Source organism: Dryobates pubescens, chromosome 6 (assembly GCF_014839835.1).
Source record: "Dryobates pubescens isolate bDryPub1 chromosome 6, bDryPub1.pri, whole genome shotgun sequence".
Lineage (NCBI taxonomy): Eukaryota > Metazoa > Chordata > Aves > Piciformes > Picidae > Dryobates > Dryobates pubescens.
This window is the reverse complement of record NC_071617.1, coordinates 37,640,067-37,659,477: the sequence shown is the minus strand read 5'-3', so window position 1 is coordinate 37,659,477 and position 19,411 is coordinate 37,640,067. Positions and strand designations below refer to the sequence as shown.

General features: G+C 41.8%; 1 protein-coding gene across 6 annotated transcripts in view; it reads right to left on the bottom strand.

The window, feature by feature from the left end:
- Window positions 1-16,444, bottom strand: part of SPAST (spastin) — a 38,745-nt gene extending 22,301 nt beyond the window's left edge. The window contains exons 1-4 of one of the 6 annotated variants that reach the window (XR_008462293.1): window positions 15,840-16,444; window positions 11,803-11,889; window positions 10,256-10,339; window positions 4,429-4,524 (exon numbers count right to left, since the gene is read on the bottom strand). Coding sequence is in view for 5 of the 6 variants with exons in the window: in XM_054162338.1 (XP_054018313.1) it covers window positions 4,429-4,524; window positions 10,256-10,339; window positions 11,803-11,889; window positions 15,840-16,248 (676 nt within the window). In the remaining variant the exon portion in view is untranslated. The remainder of the gene's footprint in view (window positions 1-4,428; window positions 4,525-10,255; window positions 10,340-11,802; window positions 11,890-15,839) is intronic. The other 5 variants (XM_054162338.1, XM_054162339.1, XM_054162340.1 and 2 more) reach the window with 5 other exon arrangements.
- Between the last annotated feature and the right edge of the window lie 2,967 nt (window positions 16,445-19,411).

Genomic DNA, 19,411 nt, shown 5'->3' with positions numbered 1-19,411 from the left:
AATGGATGTGAACTACAGCACAGGAAACTCCACCTCAACATGACAAAGAACTTCTTTACTGTAAAGGTCACAGAGCACTGGAACAGGCTCCCCAAAGAGGTTGTGGAGTCTCCTTCTCTGGAGGCGTTCAAGACCTGTCTGGATGCATTTGTGTGTGACCTGCGCTAGATTCTATGGTCCTGCTCTGGCAGGGGTGATGAACTCAAAAGACCTCCAGAGGTCCCTTCTAACCCCTAACATCCTGTGATATCACAGAGAATTAAAAAGCAAAAATATCTTTAAAGCCTTTACCCTTTAAAGGTAAATAAAAGGACTTGTGGATCAAAGAACAGGCAAAAAGGCATTTTCTTGATGTTAAAAGTATGCATAACCATATTTCACATTTCATAAAATCCTGGATTTTCTAAAAGCCCGGTTTGATTCAGCAATGGTGCTAAGAAGTATAAAATCCTTGGAGCTGCTGAGTGGAAAATCCTTTAAAAATAATTACCAAGTTTAACAAGACAATAGAGTTGATAAAGAAATACCCAATTTAATGAAATGACAACATTGATGAAGAAATCCCTATTATGCAGGAAGGGGCAGATGGACCTTGAAGAAAGGAAGATCAAACAGGAACTGGGATCTTCTGTGAAATAATTCTGTCATTCTTAGATAGGTAACCTACGTATAGATAGGAAGCACCAGGACTTTCTGTGACATATCAACACGCTGCTGTCATTTTAGATGGCTAACTTTTCTCTTATAAACACGTACTGAAACCTCTGTTGGTACACAGGCCTTTGGGAAAGATCCCTCTGTGTCCAGCACTGTAATAAAAGCATAATACATGAAACTCACTGAGTTTCTTGTGCTTCTCTACATCAGTGCTGGTAACACTTTATGTAGATAGAAAAATAAAGCTTATGCCAGAGCCCTGTGGCTCAGTATCTCTGCAGCACCAACATCTTAAAAACAAGACTCCACATACACACACCCAAAAACCAGGCAGAGTGTAAGAGTGAACCCCACATCTGCAGGAAAAGTTCAGTACTTTGGGTTAACCTCCAATGTCCACAGTTTCTGAATGTCAAGTGTACTTTGGGCAATGCAAATGGAACAGGCCTTTTGAAGTCTTGTTCAAATGGATCAGTAGACGCTGATACCTAACCCTTTTTTTATGACCCACTCTTTAGTCTTTCTTCCTCTTCTCAGCTCTCACAGAGTCTAGTAAATGGAAGTCTGTTAGCCTGAGATTGTTTTTAGAAGGCTGGAAGATGTTTTCTCAGAATAAAGAATCCCTAGAAGACCACAGCTATATGAAGTTGTTTTGATTCCTTCTGACAGAGTTTTATAGAGCAATTCAGTCCTCTATCTTATGTAAGTCACCAGGAATAGGACTCCAAATATTATATTAATAAAAATATTAATGTATTACTAATAATATATTAATGTATTTCAGCTGTACGCAGACCCTAATTAAGTTTTTGGCACTTTTTCATATTCATAAAAACATTAATATATTTTTATTAATGAGTGCCAAAAAGGTAATTCGGTTCTGGGTACAGCTGAAATATATGTTTACAGTGGGAATGTACAGTATTTAGGCAACACTAAACAATTTTAACAATTATAAGCAAACCGGAAGAATAACTGGGAAAGAGAATCCCCAGCGCAGTATGGCGCTTGAGCACTAGGTGCTGTTTGCCAGCAGGGATGTTACACTGTCTCGATGGCTGGGCTGGCTTCAGCAGGACAGCAGGCAGCTCTTGGAGATTTATGGCACGTATTGCAAAGGGCACTTGCATCTTTCTGGGTAAACTGAGGCACAGTACGGATTCCAGTTGCGAGGCAAGCGAGGCTTGGCTTCTTGGATTTGCAGTAAGTTGAGCTCCTGGCTTCTCTCACAGATCTTGGACAAGGAAAGGCAACTCAAGGCAAGGAGACTCAAATACAATCTGGCCTATATTTATCACTTGCCTGAGATTCAATTTGGGCCAATAGGGCAACTGAAGCCAGCAAACAGTTAGCCTATGAAATGGGATTCTCCAAGGACATGGCCATAAAAGGCAAAGACCTAGGCCTAGTCTAGGGAGAAGCATGGCCAGTGCATGTGCTCTTACCTTAAAGAGAGACTTTGTTTACCAGAATTTTTGGTGCCTGTTCTTTTGTCTTTTTTCGCCGTGTTTCCCTGGACTCCTGCCGGAGGGAGGAGGGAGAGTAGGACCATATCTAGACATACCAGAACTTGTCTGGGTTTGTGTGGGGCCCATTTGGCCTTACCACAACAGTTTCGACATGTTTACCAACAGCGATGACCTTTTGCTATGGGCATTTCAATAAATAAAAACACCTGCCACAGAACTGTCAAAACGTTTCTTCTTTTGCAGTAGATACCAGTGGACATTTTTATGCTTTGTTACTAACAGACTGAAGTAACCAAGTTAAGTTTTGAAATTTCAGGTTAATCTTTTCCCACAGTATCCAATTCTGACATACATTAAGAAAAACATACAAAAAAACATGTAAAGGAAAGAGGTTAAAGAAAAAAGCTGTTCACATCAAATCAGATATCAGAAATGTCTGTGTCTATATATGCATTTGTTTATTCTAGTCAACCAGGTAAAAAGACAAGAGTTGTACTGTATCATTCATGGCAAGGAGTTCTTAAGCTCAGTCTACATAGGAATTTATACTGAAGAGCCCCTTTTAACTACCTTTCTGAACAAATGCAGTAAACAAAAATACCACATCTACAGTAACCTAAAAGTGTCTAAGAAGACATATTTCCACTGTTTTAACTTCTCATGTATCAGAAATACTAATACCAAACAGTAAGATGATGTTATGACTCAGTATACCCCTTACCAATCCTGCTCAGCAGGGGGTGGGGGATAGCCGTGCTAAGGTTCAAATTCCCTTGGGGTAAATGAAGGCAAAACAATGCCAAATAGCTAATGAACTGGGTTTATTAGATTGAATCGCAGCAGAGGGAAAATAGGAGGGGGAAATATGTATGAAAGAGAAGGGATATCACCATTTCCCTGGCTTGAGAATGGTGGTATTGCCATAGGAGCAGTTCCAAGTTTCCCAGTGTTGGGAGAGCAGGGCCATGCTATGTGGTCTTCTCTAGGCCACAGGCTGCGCGAAGCAAGGCTGTGCCAAGTGCGTTGTCTCTGGGACCCAGGCAGCAAGGGGGGGGAACTGAATGGTGTGGGGCCAAGCGGAGTGGCGTGGACATAGGGCCGTGGCACCTGGTTGCTGCCATATACCTCTTCCCGCTTGTTGCCGTTGATTCCCGAGGTGCGGGGCCGAGCGGAGTAGCAGGGAAGTGGGGCCGTGCCACGAGGCCGCCTGACGCAGAGCCCGCTAGGCATGGGCCAGAACAGGGAGCCGCGGGGCTGTGCAGAGTAGGCAGTGCGGAGCAGCGTCGGGGCGGGGTGGGGAGGGGGAAGCAGAGCCAAGCCAAGCAGCTTCCTCCAGCCCTCTGCTCCCTCCTGCTTCCCCCCCGACGTTCTCCCCTTTTCCCCTCACTCCCCAAACGGCAGACCCTGGGCCAAGGGCACCATCCCCAGACTGTGTGCACCCCCGCCCCTCAGTGGCGCTATTTGAGCCAACGAAACGCTTGGAGTTTTGGAGATGACTTCAGAAGTGAAAAAGGAGGTTAAAAACCCAAAGCACGTGGTTTACACTTTTTAAAGCCTGAATACTGCTCCTGACTCAGACAAGTGTTATGAATTCCATTGCTTGTTAGATCTGTTTTCTTTAATAACATTATAGTCTAGCTTATGAATTATCATTTGAGATCACAGTTGTGACAATTGCTTACTGCTGACTTAAACCATCCCCTGAAGACAATTCATAAACATCACAGCAGCTTTATTCCTTGTGTGTAGATAAACAAGTTTATTTCTGGTATTTTATTATACTTGGTGCAGTCTTCTGGGAAAAGACAAAAACAACCTTCTCTGAAAAAAGGCAAGAGCTGGGCTTTTATTGCCCTCTTGTTTAAATTAGGTATCACTTTCTCAGAGTAAAAGAACCTGAAATTTCAAGCGGTTCAATGCAAATGCATATTTACTCTCCTGGTATCAAAAAGAAAGTTCTACTTATGCAGGCACAATATATAACCTACATATCCTACAATGACTTTGACACTTTCTAAAACAGGTTTAATTTCATTTCTTTAAGAATATAACCATGGAAACATTTTCTAAAGTGTTCTTAGTAAATAGTTTTGAATTCTAGGATCATCATTGCAAGAGAGAAGCACTGCCAAAGTCATAGAAAGGAAAGAATGTATTTAATATAAAGCCTTTAGGAACAGAAATATGAAAACTTCGTTTTAAGTTGGTGGGGCCAGAACATAGTATTGCGTTATTTTTTTTCTGTAACACACCAGAAGCTGAGAGACATCCCCTCAATTGGCACTGGTAAAACCAAACCCACCTGACTGGAGATGTCCATTGCGGCATGCCAGGTTAGTACTGTCATTATAGACCTCCGTTTGCGGCTTGGAAATTTGCAAAACTGCCTGCAGCTTCTCTACATAGTAAACAGAGGGGGAGGGAGGAAAAAGGACAAAATAAACAAAAAATAAAAATGAACCAAGAAAACTTATGTATGTTGAACAAACAAATGTCAAGTTTGGCTTTGTTATACTCAATACAGGGTTAAAGATAAAAGGAGTATTTCTATCTATTCTATATGTTTAGAAAATTGGTAAAAGAATTCTGTCAGCATGACTGAAAACAGTTTTTTAAATACTGGCTATTTACAGCTGAGTTAATTACCCATTTCTGAAAGTCCTCCCCAAGGTTTTACTTTGACCAACTAGGAAAGTCATCACTTTCCTGTGTATTAAATGTAACGGCCAGTCAACATTTTAATAGAAATCTCAACTGTTCAAGCAAAACACCCCACATACAATGATGTCTTTCAAGATCTCTATTTAGAAATATAATTGCCTTGACATTAATTCAGTAAAATTGTCATGCAAGCTGTGTTCTTCAAGATGATTAGCTTCAGAAAGGTTCATAAGGTTAAAGATTAAAGAGAAAGAAATTACGAAGTCATGACAAACTAACCAAAGCGTAATTCAAAGAGGTGTAAGGCTGCAAACACTACAAAACAAGAATTAAGTCTGAAGACTGTTTGTTCTCTGCAGCTCACCCACCACTCCTACTTTTCCCACTGCAATAAGAAACCTCTAGGTCATACTTTTGGGGACTTAAGAGCCTCTCTCACTTTTATTTCACACAGACACATACACACACCTTTTTGTACAAACAAAACACAGTGTGTAAGCATGGAAGGTATACATATTTTCACACTCTCCCCTCTGCCTCTTGGTTTGTTTTATTTTTCCTCCTCTCCTGCAGGAGAAAACAATATTGAGAAGCTGCAGAAGAAGAAATGGACAAGTAGAGGAGGAAAGCACATAATGCAAAAGATATTGAAAATATGCACACACAAGATCATAAAAGCCCTGACTGGAGGAAGAATTGCCATTCAGAGCTTGCATATCATATAACCAATAATCACAAACACTTATGTCCACTTCTTTTTCCAGTCTTACTGGTTAATTCCTTTCTTCCTGTGCCTGGTCTGATCACTCAGTGTTTAGCTTCTCTCAAAATCATCTTTAAACCAAATAGTTTAAGTGATTGTTTCATAATAATATCCAGACTGAACAGATTTGGTTTAGAGTGAAAACTTTATGGCCGCAGGCAGACATGAAAAACTATAGTTCAAGATTCAATGTTCACCCACAGGGTTTACTTTGCTTCAAATTGAAAGCACTGAATAGTCCAGTACAGGAAAACAAAAAATGTTAGTCACACAAGAACAGCCTACAAACAACCACAAGCTTTGTAATCTGCAAGAAGTTACCCTAAGAAATTTCCCTCTAAAGAAGCCTATGAAAAGTCCTTTTAGTATGACTGACCACAGTGAACTATTCTAGTGCATGCAGCACTACTGAAAGAGACAGCAGAATAGTCTACTCCCTGCTCAGTGCATGCAATTTGAATGGAAAAGTACATGGGAGACGCTTAGGAAACAAAATTAGTACTAATAGACTTGGTAACAGATAATCAGTTAAGTTTCAGAGAGTATTTCTGAACTCAAAAAACAACCACAAACAAACAAACAGAAACAGCAACACCAAACCCCCACAACTTTCTAGAGAGTGACCATAAAATCGATTGGCTTGGGCAGCAGTTCAGGAAATGCCACTTGCTTCAACACTACAGTTTGAGGCTGGGGTTTTAGCACAATTACCCATGGCTTAGCAAATTCCACATAAGTAGTACAAAAATGCAACAAAAATGTAATCCAACTGTTGTCCAGTTTCAAATTCACATACTGTCCTCATTATCTGTTAACATGAAATTTTAATATCACACATGAAATTACATAGAACAAATACATGACTTTTCCTGAGAGACAATGTAACAATGAAAATTAACTGGCCTATTAAATATTATTTTTTTAAAAATTACACAGGATGCCCTTCCATTTCAGTATGTTTTCCCTATGCCTCCAGACAGAGTGGAAACTCCTAACGATGTCTAAAGAATCCCATTATTTCCCCTTAAGGATACAGTGTTAATATAAACCTGCCAAATAAACACCACTGCAGCTGTGCCTTATTTTGTCAACACTAGATCCTGAGTTCAAGTTAACTGATTTCTAAGGAACAAACCAAACAAACAAACAACAAAAAAAGACATGGCCCTATAACACAAGCCTGAAGCAAAATCACCATGACCTCCAAGAAAGCATATTCCTGAGAAGCGTCAATTGAAACCCATGCATGGGCAGAATTATTATCATTACCAGAGGGGATACCGAGGTAAGTTATTTTAATTATGTGCCAGGTGCATCCTTCAAACAAAATACTGAAGCTACATGTAGTACATAGAAAGGCAGTAGTGCTGACAGAAATCTGTCCACCTATAGAAAGTCTATGAAATGGGAGAACATAGATTGGTCTAACACGTGTACAGCATCAGAATTGTGTTGCGCTGGATACTGCAGTTATCCGCATTCAGGAACAGAAAACTGATGAATTTTATGTATTAACATAATGATTCTAACATGCTTGATCAGTCATTCAGGACAGATCAGGACTGTGAAGACCATCAGAGCAAGATTTATCCACTCATCTAACTAACTGCACAGCTAACACACTCTAAACCATACCAAGACCAGAAGTCACCACCAATTCAAATGGTAGAAATCCTAAGTCCCCTGATAGCTAGCACAACTCACTATTGTCACTGGACTGCAAAGCCATCAAGTCACCTTGAAGTGCCTTGAAACATACCTGGAGTACCTTCAGCTTTCAGGGTGTGTCATAGTATAGCTTTACACAGAATATGATACAGTAATTTAGACTCAAGATTAAAACAGTTCTGAAAATAGTAAAGCTAACATCCCAAGTAAGTCACTACATCCCTCTGGTTGAAGCATTAGTAGTGTGATGACACACGGGTGTGATCAGACATCATGCACCAATCAGTGGTGTCAACACCTCCATCTGTGGTGTCATGCAATTTAAGTGTACATTTATGATCCAACACTTTTCCAAAGACATCAAAGCACTGACCACTGTGGAGAAATTCCACAAGGTAGAGGAAAACACTTACTCTTTGATCTTAACATTAGATTCATAGGAAAAATTACTCTATTGAACCTTAAGAGCTTCAAGAGCTCCGGGTTTAGTCCAACTGCAAAAGCATCTCTACATCACTTAAAAACTTCTAAGTATCTGTTAACTGCAAAGTAACATGCTGAAAACTATATTTAGAATTGCACATGCAGTAAAATAAAAACAGATACTGTCCATACTTGAAAGTTGGTTAGTGTAATACACAGTATTAAAATATTCATAATTATCAAGCTTGCAGGGATTTCAAGCCATCCTCTCCAAACAATGTATTTTTCCTTCCTAAAGGGCAGATGACTTCATTTGTTCTTTCCTACCCAAATTTTGCTCTCAGGTACATTTAAAGGCAGATCTTTAATGCAAACTAACAAGAACTTAAGTAGAACAAAGTACTGAACTTCTGGTAATTTCAAAGTAAAACTAAGTATTTGCATCAACTTATGCAATGAACACTATTCTATACCTTTTCACCTTTCAATCTGCACTCTCCAGGAAGAATACAAAATAGCATGTGACCACACATTCTGGTAGAAAAGATGAATGTAGCAGGTTGACTTCAGCTTTAGGCTTTTTGCACTTTCTATCTTTTCAATCAGAGCACAACTAGTAAACAACTCACCAAGTGCTACTACAGTAACACAAGTGCTACCCACAAAATACAGGCATTACCACCTCAAGGTTCAAATAACAGCTTTTGTTAAGAAGTCCTGGTCACTTGCAGTTAGGATGTCAGCACCGAGCCATACCTTATCAAAGATTGTCAGCACGTAATCACTTTCACCCTTTTGTTCCCTAGTTTATACTAGGGAACAGTTTATAGTTTACAAGTTTATACCACTAGAAGTCAGCCTTTAACCCTGATGAGTAGAAAATATTTTCTCTGCATAGACTAAGATTCTACCAACAAACGCCCACGGTGAGGTATAGAAGCCAGCAGCGTGTTTCACCTCATGTTCCCTACACCTTTTTTCAAAAGAATTTCAGGACACCAGGAACTAAAGGGAAACAAGAGATTCACTTCCTTGTGGTTGTCACAACTTGCCTGTCAATCATCAGTCAGGAACACAGAATCACAAAGTGAAAGAGAAGAGGACATGAGTTTTCCTGTATTCTCTATATGCTCCTAGGAAAGGGAGTTAGGAGAACTCGAAACAGTACAAGATTAAAGCTGCAGACATGCAAGGTTAATACATTTGTTAGCACTCCCTTGAAGAGCAATTAAAAACCCTTAAAGAGCAATTAAATACATTTTTTTTAAAAGTTATTTCCATTTTACTGCTTGAACTGAAAGCATTTGCAAATCTGTCAGCTTAGAAGATGCATTGCACAAAGCTGTGGGCTTGCTGCATGATGGAGAGGGGACATCTTTGTCTCTTTATTATCATGCAATGTAAAATGCCACTTCCAGTCCTGCCTCTGTCCATTAAGTGCTTATATTCAACACTTAATTTTGATAAGGCTAAAACTATACAACACTGTGGTTCTGAAAATAGGTTACCTTGCCCGTTAGCCTTAAAATAGAACACTAATTGTTGCAGTTTGAGCTGGGTGCCCCCTGATGTGTTCACTTCCTGTGTCCAGAAGTCCAGCCCAGAGGGATGGACACAGGCAATTGTGTGTATTTCCTACCACAATTCTTTGCACCACTATAAGATCCAGTGCGGGGTCTAGCACTTTCTCTTTTCTTCCTCCTCCGCCAGCCGGTAACTGGGGGAGATGTCTGCTGGCTTTGGGCCTGGCTAGGCCCAAGGCCACAGGGGGATGGGCAGTCTCAGGCCTGGCCAGCTGAGACTAGCCCAGCAGAGGGAGGGGGAAGAAGGAGCCCTGGAGGTCTCGGGTGTACCTTCAGGTGGGAATGGGATGCCTCTGGGTTTGCTTTGGGATCTTTTCTTTGTCACTGCGCTTTGGGTGTTCTGTAACATTTCACTGCTTTCTATTTAAACTTTCATCACTTTTGCAATCCGTTTGTCTGAGTGTTTTTATTCCTGCCCGTGGTGGGGAGGGGGGGCTGAACCAACCCAGCACATTCTTGGTAGCAGAGGATGGTTGTTGTGGGGAGGGGGTCTGCCTCTAAACCCACTACACTAATAGATAAAAATTGCGAGAATTAGGATTTTGCAGCCTACATGATGCTAAAGAATTAGTACATACCAATAATCTGGAAAATCATTATGTAAGTGAGAACAGAATTAACAGAATATGAACTAGCTATAGAAGGCACACTTGGTATTCATGATTAGCAGTATATCATGTTTTACTACAGTTATAACACAGAAGAGCTAAAAACTCCAGCATGACCTAGTTAAGACTTCCTCAGCTTTATTCAAGCATGCAATGGTGTAAGACCTCTCAGTTACTTTTACACCTATTTCTTAAGGCATAGGGAAGCAGGACATGAGATTCCAACTTTAAAATCCATCAACAGCATTGAAAAACTATTACTTACTTTCATCTTAAAATCAAACTTACGTGACACCCTACCCAGATAGTGACCCTTTCACTTCAAAAAAACGGTATTTGAGAAGAACATGTTACGTGAAGTTGTACATGACAAACTTCCATAAGAATGACAAACTTTCCGAAGTCATGAATTGTAACTGGTACCTAAAAGCTGCAAGCGATCCTTGGCCATTGCCAAATTTGTCATCATTTTAGACTGCAGACGTCGAGCCCGTTCACATTGATCACCTTACAAAGAAAAACCAATGTTAAAACACAATTCGGCAAATTAACTTTTTGAAGTGCTAAAATACTGACACCCAGCCTCCCCTCCTCTTCCTCCCACCCTTTATCTGCCGCTCCAGTAAGGACCACTGTTGCAAAGATAATGAAAAAGACCTAAAGCTTTCTATTTGATCAATAACTTGAAGCTAGTTGACACTATTGGTTTTACAATATTGCTTGTAGAGTGGCAAGAATCCGAGCGTTGCTTTGCATATTCTCTAACATCTCAAGCTGTGCCAGGGGAAGTTTAGGCTGGATGTTAGGAAGAAATTCTTCATAGAGAGAGTGACTGCCCATTGGAATGGGCTGCCCGAGGAGGTGGTGGAGTCACCATCACTGGGGGTGTTTAGGAGGAGACTTGATAGAGTGCTTGGCGCCATGGTTTAGTTGATTAAATGGTGTTGGATGATGGGTTGGACACAATGATCTCCAAGGTCTCTTCCAACCTAGTTTATTCTATTCTATCTCATGCAGACCTAATGTATGTTGTCACTGCATTTTTCTAAGCACAAATCAAACAAAAAAATATGTTCAAAAAGCTTGAAAAGTGACTGAGAGGCAAGTACACTTTGAAATCATTCACTTCAGCAGTCCCTTTACATTTCAAAACACACAATCAGAGATATTAACATCATTTGCTAAAAATATAATGCCTGTCCAAGTCAAGGTTTTTTTGTTTGTTTTTTTTTTTTTTCTTTAGAACTGTATAGTTGAGGTTCTATCAAAGGCCACTGGCACTACTGCCTCAGTGTCACCACACGCTGTTCACAGACATTTCTAAACGTAACTGAGGAACAAAACAGCAGTTTGCTAAAGCAGATACGAGTCTGGGGCTTGGAGGGGTGAAATAGTACTGTTATATTATTCTGAAGACAGAGATTCTGAACAAGTCCTTCACTATACTTATTTATTTCTCTGTGGTACATGCCTACTTCAACACTACAGCTTAAAATGTTTCCACATACTTTCTGTGCTGAAAATGTTCAGCTGTTTTAGCATATGCTACTCTGGAAGACCATGCTAGACCATTCCAAATTAGTCCAAAATTTTCAGTTATGCAGAATTTCATATTCTCTTCAGTGAGAAAACAAACTGTCAACTTTGGCAAATCAAATCAGAAGTAATTCTTTTGGCATTCTTGTTACATGAGAAATAAAGTGGTTTACTTTACAATTTTCTTTAACTGCTTTGGATTTTGGATAGTCTGGAAATATTTGGAGCAAGATTTGCATGTGTTATAGAGCAAAAAATTGAAGTAGAACACAGAAATGAACCAATGTTCACCTATAGCTAAAACAAGAATAAGAAACACTCTTACAAATTAATTCATACAGCATATGCTTTCAGGCATACATCATATTTAGCAATACTGATTTGTCACTTTGAAGAGGACAAAACCCAAAATCTTTTTCACAAAACTGGCTTACCTTGACCAATTACTAAGACAGCTATTCCTTTTTCCAGTTCTTCAATTCCTTTCTTATACCATTCAACAGCTTGTTCCTTTTGTCCTGCTTAAAAAGGAAGTGAGCCCATTATTTTTTATTCTTCATTAAAAGCTTAGGAATGGTTCCATATTATGTTTCACAGAAGTAGAAGGAAGGGATATTTGAACAAACCCTGTGATTTAAAGAAACACTTAAAGGGACACTGTCAATATCTACTTAGTTTCAAACGAGCTTTTCTATTAAAAACATGTACTACACCAGCCTCAAATCACTTTTGCCTGTTCTATGAGCACCTCTCCATTTGTCTTAAAGAGATCAGTCCCCTAGAAACCTTAAACCAACTCACACAAAAAAAAAGCTAACCTACACATTTAGAATAGAAGTGGTAACATTGATGGCTTTTCTTTCTGAACATCAAAATGAGATATGCCTCAACCTTCCAGTGACATCCAATACCAAAAGTAACACTAGAAGCACAGAAACTCAAGAAGAAGATGGCAACAAGTCTAGGGTACTACGTAAGTAAGAAAACAGAAAATTTTCCTCTGGTTAACTTTTGTACAGAGCAGCCCAACTGTTGTGAGGTTATTTCTTTGTTCATTCTATGGCAGATGTTATGTTAGCTTTCTTATGAAGTTACAATACATGTAGAATTAGAGTACTCCTCTCTATCAATGACATCCTAAAAGGATTTTACAGCAAATACAACCATGAACATGCCCATGCCTAACCTCTACTACCTCATGCCACGACAGCAAATAACCCATTGAAGAGATATTCTTATGGATGCCATACTTTTCCCCTTCTATAAATACTCTGCACTAAAAAGATATTTGCCTGTATACAGAAACAAACTTTTGCAATGTATGTCACACTAAGCATGCCTTTCTCCACAGGAATACAGTGCAGCAGGTAGCGCAACTTACACCTGATTAGCATTACCGAGGTGCTAGCGCTAGAAAAAAAGAAACAAAAATCCTAGAACAAAACAAATTCAGAAGAGATAATGTTTGACAAAACTATCTCTAAGTACCAGTTACCAGTGATTATGTTGCTTCTGCACTCAAGTCTTTTGATAACTTCAGTGCCAAACCCTATTTCCTAGCCAATTTTAGGGCCTGCAAAAATATTTTGTTTCATTGTTAGAATCCTCTTAAGGGTTTTCCCTTGCTTTTCTCCAAACACAAAATCTTTTAATACTCTTTAGTAATCTTTTAATAACACTACCAGGTAATTCCACACTTTGCTCTTCTTATCAACATAAACCATGGGAACAGTAACTTACTACAGCTCTATACATCACATACCTTGGGAATCATTTGATTGCTGCACTCTCTCTGCCAGTCTCACATATCCTGAGTATACAAAGCTAGATACATGGAATCATTGAACAACTTTGAGCTTCTCTGTGGCCTTTTCTATTTTAAGCTTCTCCCCATCATGTACAGAAAGTTCTGACTGCAGTGTAAATCTAATGCTGATTATGGCTGTTAAAAAAATCAAATTTGACAAGATTCAAGCCACCTCTACTATTGCCTGAATTGCTTTGCTACTCTGATGAGCAGTTATGAACATGCCAAGGTCATCATTAAAATCTCACTTCCATCTTTTAACTGGGGAAGTTTAAAAGCAATGTATCAAACCAAGCTGCTTGCAAGGGTAGTGCTCTGAATCTGCACAGAACAATTTACTAGTTCTCTATGGTTAGGACACAAATAAGTATAATAAAATAGTCACATCCCTTAGAAATCAATGATTTGCTGTACTGGGTCTGACTGGGACAGATGCAATTATCTTCATAGGAGCCTATATGGTGCTGTGTTTTGCATTTGTGACTAAACCAATTTTGATGACACAGCAATGTTTTGGCTATTGATGAACAGTTTATTCAGTCTCAAGATTTTCTTTCTCCCCAACTCTGAATCCCCAGCAAGTAGGCTGGTGATGCACAAGAAGTTGGGAAGAAAAACTGGCATGATGACTGAGCCAAACCAGCCAACTTGATATTCTCTATCATGTAATACAATGCTCAGCAACAATTCGTATAGAGGAAGAACAGGGTGGGGGCTGTCTTCCAAGGCAGCTCAGAAACTAGCTGAACATTGGTAAGCAATTGCCTTTGCATCACATCACTTGCCTTCCCTCCATCTCTTTCCTTCAATTACCTCGTAAACCACAAGTTTTCTCACTTCTGCTTGTCCTATTTGCTCCCCTGTCTCACTGAGGACAGTAAACACGCAGCTCTGTGGGTGCTTAGCTGCTAGCTAGTCAATCCACCACATGCACATTTTCAGTCCCTGGAAAAGATGTTAAGCTTGATTTTGGAAATACCAAACCAAGAATATTAGTTTCTCCAGTAATTCAGAGGCACAAAAATTACCAGAAACACCATCATAATTACTGAAGTGTGCATAGCTTCCAGAACAGCTAAAGTGCCACATAATTAAAGCAGGATATTAAACAATCCAAAAATTCTAACCATTTTACACATTATGCCTAATAAATTTGGGGGGGGGGGGGGGTTGGAAGTTATAAAAAGTGTTTACATATCAAATACATTTGAAGGTATGCATATATTCCAGTAAAAACAGATTTAAAAAAAAAATAACAAATGTATGTATTAAAGTCAGTTCTAACTCAGAAAAATACTGCATTTTCAACTGCTTGTGTTAGCTGCAAAAACTTTCTTCTTACTGAGCTGTGCAGCTAAACTCATATATGACAACTCCAGAAGCATTTACAAAGCAATTCTGTAATTAAAATAAATATTTGAGGTTTTATCCTTCAAACCATCAACAGTTATAAACCACAACAGTGGAACAGGCTCCTGGTAATTGAAGACTTAGCTACTCTTCACAGAGCAATCATCAACAACATTGAAATATTAAGCTACTTCACGGTCTTTCGTGCTTTGCTCCTGTGACCCTTGATGCTCTGACACCGTACAACAGTACTGAAACAACCTTGCTGCACATGGTGGGTTTTTGTCTCCCAGAGCTTACCACTGCCCCTCCCGAACTGTCAGTGCAAAGCAAGACACATCACTCTCTTTTACATTGCTCTCAGCATGTAACTTCTATTAAAGGCCTATCCGGTATTTTTGACGACCTCCTCCTCTAGGATACCAGTTTCACTGAAGTTCAACTGAAAGGGTGTAATAAGGAATTCTGATTGTTTCCAGCGGATTTTAAAACCCAGCACAGCATGCTCCTAAGGACTACCTTTTGCATGGTGACAGAGCATTGCTGCTGCATTTGGAACAAATAGTTAAATCAAATACACTAGCAACTGCCTTTTGTTTGTTTGTTTATCCTCTAGGCCAAAAAAGAAAAAAAAAATAAAATACTGTATTTTACTTAACAGAACCTTAAATGTCCTTCTTAAGGTCTTATAGTGATACACAGTGATAGTACTTATTATAAGCAAGCATATCCAAGAGTTGAAGAAAAATATTTTTTAAAACCTACCAAAATACGCATACATACTTTTCCTAAAAAGTCTGACGATTCGAAATGGGCTGTTTGTGGGCCAGACTTCCTTAAGATTCACTTCAACGCCTCCATCATTTGGCTAACAGTACATTAAAGGATGCACCCTTGTTATTGTCCCTGGTGCTTTTGTTGTCCGGCTGGTCTGGTTAAGCCGACAGCTAGCAAGAGGCACACCCCCTGTTTTTCATCGCCTCACCCAGACGCATCAAAACTTTAATTTAAAGTTTTGCTGCGTTTTATATTGAAGACTTGCTTTGCGTAGAAAATTAGTCTGGGCTGCAGCTTTTTGATCCAGCCTGCGCCCCGCGGCTATAGCCACGGAGGTAGGGACCCAGCGAGGGGCAGCGGAGGGAGGGAGCGCAGACAGGTCACCCTCCTCCACAGACCCTTCGCAACCCGTCATTTCTCCATCAGCGGGTATTGGTTGGGTTTATTCAAAGCGGCAGCCCCGGTGCCTCGGCGCACGACCCACAGGCCCGGCCTGCCTTCCCTCGCGGCCCGCGGCAGCCGCCGGCGCTCCCCTACCTCTCTCGTCCTCGTCGATTCGCAGCGCCATGGAGATGCACTCGAAGGCCCGCTTGTGACAGGCCCGCACCGTCTCGGGCGCCCCACCGGGTTCAGGAGCGTCGCCGGCCCCGGCCCTGCTGCCCTTGGCGGCCATAAGGGCGCCACGGGAGAGGCGCTCGCAGAGCCAGGCGAAGAGCAGGCCCAGCTGGAAGGCAACGAAGCGGAGCAGGGCGAAGGCGGCAAAAAGCGGGTACGAGAAGTAGTACAGGTTCCTCTTGTGGGGGGACGCCGCTGCTGCCGCCGCCCCCGTCGGCGGCACGGGGGGGCCCGGCCCGGGCGGCAAAGAGGGTGAGGCCCCGGCGGCCGGGGGCGCAGAGCTGGAGCCGGCTGAGCCCTTCTTCTTCCCTCTGCCACCCGGAGAATTCATTCACTGCCGTCGCCATAACCCGCTGCCAAGGACTGACAACGACCGGCCATGGCGGCGGCGACGCCCCTTTCGTTCGTCCCCGGGGGGAGGAGTGTTCAGCGGTCCTCGCCGAATGCGAGGCTGCGCCACCGCCCCCAGCACCGCTACAGTCGGCGCGCCGCAGCGACAGCGACAATAGGAGGCGGGGATGGTGCCGCAGGGTGCCTACAGCTCCCAGCGTGCTCTGCGGTGACGCCGCTTCGGGCGCACGCTGGGACACGCATTCCTGGGACCGAAGAAGCGGACGGTGCGCTGGAGCCCTACCGCCTGGCTCGCTCGCCGGCGGGAGCCCTGACCGGAGGGAGTATGGAAAGAGATGAAGTGCGCTGTGCCTGGAAAGCATCTGCTCCAGTCCTGACCCAGACTGCCAGACTTCAGCGCACTGAAACACACCGAGTGGAAAGACGGTGAATAATTTAATAAAATTAATTATTCTGACTGGAGCTGTGAACCCTCCAGCATGAAGTGCGGGTACCTAGTGTCGCTCCCAGTTACGGTCATTTCTAGAGGCAGGTAAGGGTTCCAAAGTCACAGGCCTCTATTACTGCGAAATGCGTAACAGACTCATCGTGTCTATCCCACCGCGGTAGTTGCCCCCGAGAGAATATCCTTCAGTGCTTTGTCTGCCCCACAATCTGTAATTGAAATGACAGACTGTCTCCTCATATGGAGGAAACTGATGTAATTGAGTATACATTATAGATAGATCATTTGTGGGAAAAAAACCCAAACAACAAAACCAACTCTCTTTCCACCCCCATTACAAATACAAGTACTCAGTTGTCCCAGCTACTGTTATCAAGTATTTTCCCATCTATAATATCTATTGGAATCTTTACTGATGAGTCAGTTCTTCCAGCTCCTTACTCCTTTGGTTATTTGAAATCTTAAAATACTGTAGTACGTTTGGTCTAGGAAAAGAGAGGAGGCACCTGCATATTAGCATTCCCATGTTCCTGGTTTTGTTATTGCTGTATTCAATGCTATAGCAAACTCTGTGCTTCCCTTCTTCCCTTTTGATTTCTGGTTGTGTTTTTTCATGTGTGTGTTTGTTTTGGCTTTGTTTTGTTTGGCTTCTGTTTGTTTTGTCACACACTCACTGTTCTGCCAATGAAATACTGACACTGGTGTTAGGGCATTTTTCTCCTACACCCCAGAACTGCATACAGTATCCTGGACTGTCTTGAAAGTATAGAAAGATCCCATCTATTAATTCAGTGCACCAGCTAGCTTCCCCAGTTTTTAACAAGAAATCAGGAGTGGTGGGGTGTACCACTTAAAAAGATACGCTAAACTGAAATCACTACTATCCCCAATGTTTTTTTGTCTTTCCCTAAAGTACTATAAAACTACTGTGGTTGGGTTTTGGTTTTGGTATTTTTGTTTCCTTCTTTGTTTATGCACGCCACATACAGTTTTGGTGCAGAAATTTACCCTGGTAATGTGCATTGTTTTTCTTGACTAAGGAGAGTATTTTTCTTTTAATGACAGAACCGAGTACTGGATTTCTTATTGTGTAACAGACTTTTATTAACATATAAAATGACATAAACTTATAAATTATTCATGATCCAGAATAATTATTGGACAGAGACAATAAACTTATCAGTGCCAAAACCAAACCAATCCAACCCATCAACATACAAGTAGTTTCCTCCTACATTTTGTAAAAAGGATAATGTGAAAATGATTATTTCAAATTAACTGATGTAAACATACTTCATTGTTACTAGATTATTATATCAGAGCATAATCTCATGTGAACATGGCATTTTCTGTTATTTCTCTGTATCACAGATGTTTTAAGAGTGCCAGGTAGAGTCATTCATATCTGCTGTTCTCACTGTGGCAAAAAAGAAAAAAGGAATAGACTTACTGTTGTAAATGAATAATAGTTTATTTTCTCAGGAAAAAAAATGTAGACAACAGGAATGTAACTGCACTCTCAATGTAGACAAGAAGAATGTAACTACATTCTCAAGTCAAAATTAAAAAGGTACTGAAGGTCTTAAAAATGTACTAGCATAAACCATGCTACCTGACACAGAATTTAAATATTAATGAAAAATAAATCAGGGACAGAAGTTCAAACAGCAGTGCAATCCGTAACAGCTAGAGGAGCAGTAGATTTTTCATGTCCTGATAGCTTCAAGTCAAGACAGAATGATTAAAGCTAGTACCTAGAGAAAGCTGAGCAGATGGATTTTTCTTAACAAAAGGGGCTGGGCAAAACTAATAGCCAACTGTTACTGTTTTGCAAACTGTACTCTATACAACTCCAAAATGTTTCTTCACTATCAAACCCAAAGCAAAATTTGCTTCAGACCACAAAACGGTTAACAGAGGTCAAAAGCGAGCCTCTGCCTCGGTGGGAAAAACTACCTTTAAAAAACTCAGTCAGAGCTGCCCGGAGTAAGACTGAGCTCCTCACCGACCGCCCAAGCCCCCGGAGGCAGGTTCCGCCCCCAGCCCCGCCACTCAGCGGCTCTTCCGCTGTGAGCGGCCGCCTCAGGACCGCACCGCCCAGGACCCACCTCAACGTGCCCACTCACCAATGGGGAAAGGGCTAAGCCTAGAAAAGGCCCCGCCCTAAGTTACATCACTCACAGTCCCCGCCCTCTTCCCACCTGTTCTCCCCGCCCCGCCGGTCATGGGCGGGGTTCCATCTCGGCCGCACCCTGCGCAGGCGTATTTCGCGGCAGCGCGACCGTTTCACTTACGTCAAAACAATTTACGACGTCGCTAGCGGCTTTGGTTCGTGTAGAGTGGCTTTCGGTGTTCGCTGCAGCGCCTGTCTCACACCTTGCTGAGCCCCGGGCCTACTGGTGGGTGAAATCAGCACGGGGGACAGAGGCTGTGTCGCCTCTTCCTCATGGGGATGGAGGGGCATGGCCTGCCGTGTGGCGGGGTCCGCGCTCGGCCCCGTCGGCAGGGCATCTTGGGGTACCGTCCCTGTAGCGTGGCGTGGTACAGTGGGCAGGCAGGCGTGCGGGGCAGTGAAACAGGGAAGGAAGAAAGGGGTGTCTCCGCCTTCCCGCGGGCGCCACTGGTGGGGCAGGGGACCGGGCCCTCGCGGGTAACTCTTGTTTTTAAACGATGAATGCTGCGTATTTTCGAATCCCAG